Genomic DNA, 10,164 nt, shown 5'->3' with positions numbered 1-10,164 from the left:
GTAACAAGAGTAAGCACCATCTTTAAGCTTTTATCCTTTGACAATTCCAACCGACATAGTTTATTCAGTTCTTCGTTGGCTGAATCTCTGTCCCATTTTATCAGGTTTCTAGTTAGACGAAACTGCCGAATTGCCAGCTCCTCCCCGGTCTTGGCAAGGCATCTGATAAAAAGAAGAATGTTTTCAGGCAAGCCCCTCAATTATATACTTTTTAATTAATGTGAGCAATACGCGTACGGGTTATTGCCGTTCAGCAGAAAGAATGCATTCTTATATTACAGAAACGATCCCATCAATGTTCTCAGTGACACGAAACGAGGGATAATTTCTCTTACTACTGGACCAACCCCTGTTTCCCCAATAAAGTTTGGGATATAGGGAATGTTAATACACAGGAGGAGAAACAGAATTCCCCATCCATCACCCTGTTTATTTACGAATAAGAAGCCTCTTAAAATGCGTATTAGAGTTTCTCTAATTATTGTAAGTCCGTTATATCAATCTATTAATTTAAGCTGACCTTTACTTTCCAAAATCAAATGTCACGTCATCTCCAATCAGCACGAAAGGCGCCCAGTCGTCTTACTTCTGAAAAACCGTTACCTCTCATCCACTTCATTGTCTGGTGAAGAGATTCACTGGCACTTTCACCACGAACAAGGTGCTCGTAGAAACGTCTCGTGAACTGCTTTGTTGCCAGGTCCTCTATGGCCCACAGAGCAGCCAACACGGAACGTGCACCGGAACCTAAGAAGGCGCGAGCGATTCCAACAACTCCCTGGCTCACTTCAGACAGGAGAATTCCCCATTCATCACCCTGTTTATTGACGAATAATAAGCCTTTTAAGAACACTTTTCTGTAAAAATCAAACAAAGTGGGAAATGAAAATTCTTGACCCCCACTCAAATTTGGCACGCAAAGAGATCTTCAATGGGATGCTCCAAAACGCCCCTTATTAAGGTCCTTACTTCATTGTTGCCATGGTAACATCAGTTGTTTGTTGGCCCCACTCAGAGGGTGCTGTGAAAAGTGCCAAATATAAGACTCCATTACGGTCTGTTAATACACCACAACTTAAGACTAATACTAAAGTTAAAATATTTTTTCGACTTTGCAAAAATATATGTGGCTTTTGGTTTTAGTCATTTTGTAATTAAATTAAACGGTCAATGAAGTAGACAGTGTTTCAGCCATTTAATGATTTTAGTTGATTGCAAAACAGGCAACGTATTTTCTTGATTTTCTCTAAAAGTACATAAGTTCAAGAAATGAATCTATATTGCTAGTTCCTAAATCTGTAAAACGTTCTGCGGGGCCGACTTATTTTATTCCCGGGGCAAATAAGAAAAAGAGGCTATAGAATAGATTTCCACTCATTTCCATCAAGCATTTTGACATGATCACGTCGATTCGCAAGTAGACCGTTAAAAAACTGAAACGGCCTTGAATTTAAGAAAATATCACGTACAGATTAAATTTCTGATAAATGTTATTTTTTAAACAACTTCCAGCAAATTAAAGCTTACTTTACGGTATTGTCCAATTCTCCACGCTTTGACATAAGTTGAAAGCGTCGTTGCGTACTGCAAATCATTCCAACTGTACCAAGTTCCAGATTTCTGAACCTTTTCTTGCAGATCGCAAGTCTATCCATCGCCAGTGGTATTCCGTGCTCTCATTTCATACCATTAATGAACAGCTTTTGGGATTCCGAAGGGAGACAGCATGGGCCTTCATTTACGGTGATTTCCCTTTGACATTTACACTGTAATTCGCCATCGTCCACAATCACTCGCTTTAGTAGAAAGAAAATTTAGAGTTTTACCTAGCATTGCACCAACGCAAGCAATTCACTGCAGATTATGGGCCAAAATTGGCCGCAAACCACTCTTTCCGATCTGGAATCAGCTCATCGCTCCTTGGGAACCTATAGGTCTTCAGAAGTTAGCGGTCAGCGGCGTTGACTAAAGTAATTTGCCCTTCGTATTATTTTGACCTCAAGTCCATTACTGAAACTCCCATTAGTCAGAAGATCACGCTTAACGTGCAATTTATTTTTCCAAACCCTTTTCACTGCTAGAAAGGTGACAACTCTCATAAATCACGAGAGACGTGGTTTAATTACTGAGGTTATAAATTATCATCCCAGTGCAATAAAACTGTCGATTAGTGCCTCTGGCCAGAGACAGAGTAGGCCTGTATAGATTGAAACTTGAAAAATGTTAGGCTAATGTTTTTCAAGTTCTCGCTTTTTTGTTTCCAAAATGCGTTAGAACAGATCAGGAGTTCATATTCCTTTCGAGAATTGAACTGATTTCTTTTCTCTCGTCATTCCAGAATTATTTGTCAGCTGATTGAAAGTCTTCAACAAAAAAATATAAAAAACCCCATGATTCTTCCCCTTCCCATAGTTTCATCTTTTTGGATTCTTTAGCTGAAAATTTAAATTGCAGAAAATTTTAAGGACTGGATTTTTTCCCCCCTAATATGCAAGCTGTTGTTGACTTTCCAAAAATACGCTTTTTTCCGCCCTTTTAAGTCGTGTTTGTTTGAAGCGAGATGAAAGCACATGCGAGTGTGAAGCGGGAGACAATAAAAAATAAACCAAAATAACGCCTGTATGCATAGCATTGTTCCGGCCCCCATACGCATCCCCAAATCCCCAACAATCACACGGGCTTAGATTATGTGATCGATACAATGGCATTGCTACAGATAATTTTTTTTTTAATCTCCTCCGATATCTTTAATTTGCATTACTTTATTTTCACTGAGCTTATTCAGTTCGTAACGCCCTTTCTTTAGTTTATCCAGTGCTAACGGCGAACGCCGGCGAGGAACAACAGCATCAAACTCGATCCTCTTGAAGACACAGAGAGAAAGCTGGTAAATTACCAGTAAGGCTTTTTTCCAAGCCCGGTTGGAAGTATCCTAGTACATCTTTCAACAAAAATTAAAGCAAACGAATGAATGTATTTTTTTGCTTATTTTATTTTAGTTACAATTTGGCACGTTTGGAAATACGCTATGGACACGCTGACGCGACTGCCATTTTGTGTTGTATGTATGTAAACTATGTAAATTGTATGTAAATCTTTATTTACACACGAAAAATCATCAGTTAAGGTTAAGTTAAAAACTAAAACTAATTACAACTGCTTTACGAGATTGCCGTGTGGGAATCCGATATATCAGCTACCTTCTTGATATTTCGCTTGAAATGCCCAACGGATGAAGCATTTTTTTAAGCTTTTGTGGCGTCAGACTGTCACAATCACATGACATAACGTAGCCACTCCGGCGACTGGGTAACTTCCTTCACATTTGAACTCTAAAACAGCTTGAGCAAAGTTATGCATACGGACGTCATTTTTTTCGCCGCGCTCCGCATTCGCCTTGCACTTGCGGATGCGCCTCGAGCTCACTTCTCGCACCAGAAAAGTTTAGAAATCAACACTTATTCTGCAGGGTAAACAAAACAAAAGATATCGTATCAGTTTGTTTGGTTGTGTTCAAAAAGCAAAGCAAACATTTTTTTGTTGGCATGTGGACAAATATGACAAGCTAGATCGATTGACACGTCAAATAAAGTTATTACTGTTGCAACAGCTGCTTTCAGCTTTGGCTTTCACAGGAATTCACTTACTCAAAGAAATACCGCAACAAAAGAGATGGACGGCTGTTGTAGACTCCCGTTCCCTGAAAGATTTGTACAACTGCATACGTACGTGTTTTGGTTGCCTTAAAGTTGAGGAATGCTAACATTCATACAAAGCATGTTAGTCCAACTAAACAGATGAAGTAAATAAACAAAAAGCTGCTGTTTTCTAACAGTATAAAACTAGATTCTCTTTTCCATGCTAGCCGGGTTGCACTGTCCTATCCCACACGTTGAAGTCCACCTCCTTAATTTGCTTGAAAAAGTTTGATAAAAATGCGCTCGTTTAGCATTTTACTCTTAGTTGCCTCGACGTTTGCCTTTCCCTTGGAAGATGGAGATCGTCAGAAACGAGGTAATTTGTCTTTTTTAAAGCCAATTTCTTCTCCAGATATTGTAGCAAATGAACAGTTGACCCTTTCACTACTATTACGCAATACTTGAATATTTATTCACGGTTACTTTTCTACGTTCCAATAAAAATCAAGCATCAGCCACTCTCAGCTTATTCACCTATACCATCTAAAATTATAAGTTTAGACTGAATACATTTTTCAAGGGATTTCCCCTTGACCGTTCACATTCTTACAACCTACCACTTACTCTAATGGGTTTTAATTATAACATTTATATATACCTAAATTTTTTTGAAAACGAGCCCGTTCAAATCATACTTGCTTGAGTGTGGGGTGCGAATGTCTTTTTGCCGTTCAAAACTCTCCAAAGTGGCCGATAAAAAAAAAAAAAAACGTAATAATAAATAAATAAGGTTGTGAAGTCTTTTTTTCCCTCTTCTCTCTCTTCTTTCTCCACCTTTCTTCTCTCTTTTAAGCCATTCTAAAACTTCTCGGGCAAAACAATCCGTATTTCGGTGCTGCTTCACGAAAAGTGCTCGAGTTTTCACCGGCCACCTTTTCAATAAAAGTTCGGTTAAATATACATACAACAAGATCCTATTTATATCATGTTCATCAATCATTAGATACTGTTTAGCAGAGTAAACCAAAATGGGGAAAACATAATACATGTCAGTGACTTGCAGGATATCTCTTAAGCGGGAAGTAGGTAGAAGAGGAAAATTGTTCTTGATAATAACCGTCTTTGAGATGATAAAATGAACAAAACAGACAGGATTACGTTCTTAACCATCTACCTTATCAGTTAATCAGTTCTCTCGTCTCCTGAGAGTCGTGATAGAATTTGCTATAATAAAATGTTTATTCCAGTAACGTATTTCTGATTGGAAATATTTCATCTGCTGCGACTTTTTGTTTGGTTTTGCCACTGTATATATGACGATTTCGTTACTTCCACGTCGATATCACCGATATCTGACGTTGGTAGCTCCAATTGGTCATTACACATTAAGAAATGATATAAAAACTTAAAATATATCAATTTACCGTTGAAAAGTTTTATTTCTCTAACTGACATAAATCGGGTAACTCAAACAAATCTATAGCGTTATTGTATCAAAGTGACGTAAATTACTCTTTTACATGCTCCACTTTATTTCCTCCCAGTCTGATTGATTTAAATTGATCACGTGGTGTGGTTGTGTTCATCATCTTTTATAACCTGCTCTTGTTTTCTTCTACAAATCTTTAATTCTAAATCTTCATTTAAATTACCTCACAATATTAATCTTTCTCATATTCCCTAAAACTTATGAAACTTTAAGCCGTCTCTCTCACTATGGCGCCTATTGAGCTTGTTAGGCGTTTTTAGTTTGCTTGAAAGCTCGAAGAGAAAATTGCCTGTAAAAGTTTAGTAAAACCTTTCAAAACTCAGTTCATATGGCTCCTTGCTGTTAGCAATTACTTAATACCGGCATCCTTTGCTCTCTAGGTGGGTCAAAAACTCGCATATTTGAGGGAGACATGATGCTGTCTGAGGAGGAGATTCAAGCGGCTGAGAACGGAGAGGACCCTACAAAAGTTGGTAGCGCACGAAAACTGACAAACTCAAACTATCGCAAGTGGCCTGGAGGGATTGTTCCTTACACATTGCGTGATGACGCAGGTATGACGAAAAATCCTTATCATGAATTGTAAGATGGCGCCAGGCTAAATTGAAATGGGAAACCGTAGCGAAATCAGTACTAGCGCCAACAAGAAAAAGGGAATATTTCTACCATATTTGTAACAAACAAACAAACAAACAAAAAAAGAAATTAAGAAAGAAAAGAAGAGAGAAGCATAGCACTGACTGTCCAAGTGCTTTCTTTATTTTTTTTCTTTATATTTTTTATTTTTAACGAATGTTTTGAATACGGTTGATGAACTCGTCATAAAGGTTAAAAAATAAATTGTTAAGATATAAATTACAATTTCAACTTCTGTCCAAATGAAGACAGTGTCCAGCCTATTTTTGTTCGTCGAGAAATTGCAATTATGTCGCCAACGATTTTGGCTGTTTTTTTTTTTGTTTTCTTTTCAATCTGATCTATTTATGCAATATTTTTAAGCCGGTTTGAACGGAGCCATCACATTTCCACATTGTTATCAAATTTAAACCTCCATACAGGCATTCATTTTGTAGCGTAGGAAAAACAACCAGTATTTTAGGGGTTAACTCGTTTATCAATTGGGACTTGTGCAGTGTTAGTTACATAAATTGTAGTTAAAATCACATGTTGTTCTTTCTTTTTTGACAGATAGCGTATTCAAGAGAGGAGCTATTTTTAGCGCCATGAAGGAAATTTCAGAGAAGACGTGCATCAAGTTTGTCAAACGAACAACTCAACGGGATTACATAGAGTTCACTGTCCAGAGCGGGTAAGGATGGAAACAAGGGTAGACCAAAATGACACAGAAATTTCCCCTCAATTCGTGTCAAGTTAAGGACGGTGTCTCCTAGTACAGAGATATTTTTGCATCGTTTATTACAATGTGAGAAAAGCAGGTTTTAGCAGGGGCTAAAGGAGTCCAAAAAGAAAATTGGGGCAACCAAACATTTTCAGTTCAGAGACCAAGTAACGAGAATTTTAAAAAGGCTTAAAAGAACTTCACTATATAGATTTTTCGTGAACTTAGAGGTGAACTGGTTGCCCTTATAATTTTCGTTTTGGATTCCGATTACTCTTCTTAAAATCAATTATTCCCTTAAATTAAAGTATTTGTATTGTATTTGTATTGCTAGGCACCCGGTCGTCCTTAAGAAACCCTTATTTCACATAACCATCCCGAGCTGCACAGTAGTAGTATTCGCAGTAGTAACAAAAGAACAAATGGGGGTTTTTGTTTAACGTAAACACAAATGCCCTATTGTAAGACATCTTAGCTTCAGTCTTGATACTCAAAGAACGCACCCCTGCGGCCAGAGGACTACTTGATTGGCTACCAAACAATAAAACAGCTAATAAAACAATATATATAGCCACATAAATGTTTTATCATTCTCTATCAGTTTGCCGATTACTTTTTCTTTTCATTCGCCTTCTTTCATTTAGTTGCTGGTCAAAGGTCGGTAAAGTTGGGGGAAAGCAGCAGATTTCCCTTGGTTCTGGATGTGGGTTCCACGGGATCGCCGTACACGAGATCGGACATGCTCTTGGTATTTGTTCAGAAATTTTATTGTTTACTGCGTGTTTTTTATGTTTCCATTTTTTGGCCGTCAAGTCAGCCATGTTTTTGTCCCAATTTCCATGCACAACGCTATTTCAAGCTTGAATTAATTCAGTAGCAACTGCGTTTTTTAGTGGTTGTGTTAATGACTGGGACTTCGATTCATACCAACTGGTGTAATAAGTGAACTCGTTATCTTTCGGTACCTCCACGCAACCATCGATTTTTTTTTCAGTTTGTTTATACCTTTTTCGTGATAACATGTGCTATAATTGTATCCGCGGGGTGTCATTAACCAGTGAAACATAAAACAACATCGATCTCAGTTTTCGCATCAAAGCTCTGAACCAAGCCTCGAGAGTTTAGATGTAAACGCTAGGTGTCTTTGGAACGGAAGCCTCTCAATCCCAACCCCTCTGGTAGCTCACTACAATAAACAGAGTGATAGTGAAAAATAAGAGGGAACTAAACCTATTTACAGCCGGACCATGGAACCAAAGCTATTCGTAGAACATTACCAAAGCGATTCTTTAATTTTTGTCTTACAGGCTTCTGGCATGAACAAAGTCGACCAGACCGTGATAATTATGTGGAAATTATATGGGATAACATAAAATCAGGTGATTTGTTATACATTAAGCATGGTTTAACATATTTTTTCCTTCAAATACCTTTTTTCAAAGATCAACGTTGAAGAATTAAGACATGTTTGCATATTTTGACCAGCGAAAATGAATGCTTTTATATTTACTTGTGAGTTGGTCATTTTGACCAGTGAAAATGAATGCTTTTATATTTACTTGTAAGTTGGTCTGTTTATTATCGACCAAGCTGAAGCTGTCAAAGTCATAACAATATTTATCAGGAGCCCATAACCTGCTTTAGTGGCTGATTCAAACATTATCATTAATAAACCGACGGCAGTTTTCTATGGTCTATAATCTCATAGACCATAAAATGTTCCCATGGGTGGTGCCTACTAATACTGGGATATAATTGCGCTGTTTAAAACTATGCGGAGAAAGCAGAACTTAGCAAGAGCTTTTGGTATCCAAAAGGCAATTAGGAGTAGTCATGCATTTTTCGGAGACAATAAAGCATCAATTTCATAAAAAAAAATGCCATACATTGCTTTGTATTTTAGCACTTTTTTAGAATTATTGTTTCTTAGTTATCTTTAGAAAATGCGTGGTTACCCCCAATTTTCTTTTTGGATTTCAATAGCCCTTGCGAAGATCTGATTTTCGCGCATAGTCATAAATCGCGCAAAAATACTTCTTTATTAGTAGGCACCGTCCTTAAGTGGCAACTGTTCCAGGCCGAGATTGTTTGAATGCTAACATTTTTTGTATTTTCTTTTATAATAACTAAGATCAAAAACACAACTTCAGGAAATACTCCACGGGAACAATCAACAGTCTTGGTGTTCCATACGACTATGGATCCATAATGCACTACGGGAAGCGGGACTTCGCCAATTGGCCATGGCAAACCACCATAAAAGTCAAGAATGGCGCGTCCATTGGTCAACGTAAACATCTCAGCCCACTAGATGTTAAACAACTGAATCTGTACTATGGATGCAAAAAGAATTAATAAGAAATAATAAAGCTTGCATTACTGTTGTCACAGAATCGTATCATTGTTGTTGAAATCTGAACATCTGACAGAATGAATATTGACTAATTATATACCCTGAAATGAACAACTGTTAGTCACGCAAAACAAACACTAACCAGAAATATTTACCCAGTGATTATTATTGTATTTCTAAAAGAGTTCGGTTCAGAAATGTGTCTATCGGTCTGACGGCTTTATGTTCAGTTTCGATTGAAATCCGTGAATATTAGGGAAATCGCGGAGCTCTGTACGGCACGCAGCGTAGAGTGCCCACAAATTTTATTCCATACATTAGTAGATTGGTTTTAGTGCTTTTAAGTTAAAATAGAGTTGACCCTAAGCCAGGTCCCACTTTTGTGAAAATAGGCTTTAAGTACATGAAAAAGTGTGTCACGTTTAATGCATTCTAAAGTTAAGGAGGTATTTTGAAAAAATTGTAACTCAGTCAAAATTTCACAGAAAACAAAAGTTAAACATTTAAATTGTTATTGACAAGTGGAACTTTTGTGTGTAAAATATTAAAGCTGTTTGAGCAAGGAATGCAGGTTCCCCCCCCCCCCCCCTAATAATTTTGCAATCCAATAATTTTGCAATATGTTGGGTAAAAGGTCGGGGGTTGCGAAGCAAATTCAACTCATGATTTTCAGAAAAAAGCTCATCCTACACATTGCCATGCTTATACGCTAAGTTTAAGTGTAAAAAAGAGTAGGGCATGGAGTTCCCGGTTTGCTTGTTTGGTCTTTGTGTGCGGAATAGTTGGGGGTTAGCTTGCAAGGAACTGCGAAATTTCTGTTTCTTTCCCCCGTCACGCTTAGTGACGAATTTGACTAAATCAAAAGACGCAACGAGGCACTGCAAAATATTGTCAGACACAGTAAATAACACAAATAAAATTGTAAAGCTAGTCAAGTTCTCGCCAAAACGCGAAAACTTGCTTGGCCAAATTAAGTCAAATATAGAAATGGATGAAGAAGAAGGCATTTCAGCATCCGGCTTGACTAAATTCTGTGCAACAAGGTGGACTGTGAGAGCAACCTGTTTCCAAAGAGTCATCGACAATTAGGACGCATTGTTAAAGCTATGGAATGATTGCCTTGAAACGAGACTAGAATCAGATGATTGTGGTAGAATAATTGGATGCCTGAAGCACAGATGAAAAAGTTTGACTTTCTCTTTGGTTTAAACTTGAGTCAGAGGATCAGTTTCTCCTATACAGATAATCTATCGGAGAACTTACAGAAAGCCGGCATGTCAGCCACCAGTGGACAAAACCATGCCAAGCTGACGAAGGATGCACTCAAGAAGATCAGAAATGATGA

At 37.7% G+C, this 10,164-nt stretch overlaps 1 protein-coding gene across 1 annotated transcript; it reads left to right on the top strand.

Moving 5' to 3' along the window:
• Positions 1 to 3,935: 3,935 nt before the first annotated feature.
• On the top strand, positions 3,936 to 8,821 carry LOC146472767 (zinc metalloproteinase nas-15-like). The gene is made up of 6 exons (XM_085119162.1): positions 3,936 to 4,014; positions 5,508 to 5,681; positions 6,316 to 6,436; positions 7,111 to 7,214; positions 7,774 to 7,845; positions 8,598 to 8,821. Exons 1-6 carry the CDS (start codon positions 3,936 to 3,938, stop codon positions 8,819 to 8,821), a joined length of 774 nt encoding a protein of 257 aa, XP_084975288.1.
• The last annotated feature ends 1,343 nt before the right edge of the window (positions 8,822 to 10,164 follow it).

The sequence above is a fragment of the Pavona decussata genome, unplaced genomic scaffold (assembly GCF_977016875.1).
Source record: "Pavona decussata unplaced genomic scaffold, jaPavDecu1.1 SCAFFOLD_96, whole genome shotgun sequence".
NCBI classification, from domain to species: domain Eukaryota; kingdom Metazoa; phylum Cnidaria; class Anthozoa; order Scleractinia; family Agariciidae; genus Pavona; species Pavona decussata.
Note: the sequence above shows the minus strand (reverse complement) of the source record. Positions and strands in the feature narration are given on the sequence as shown.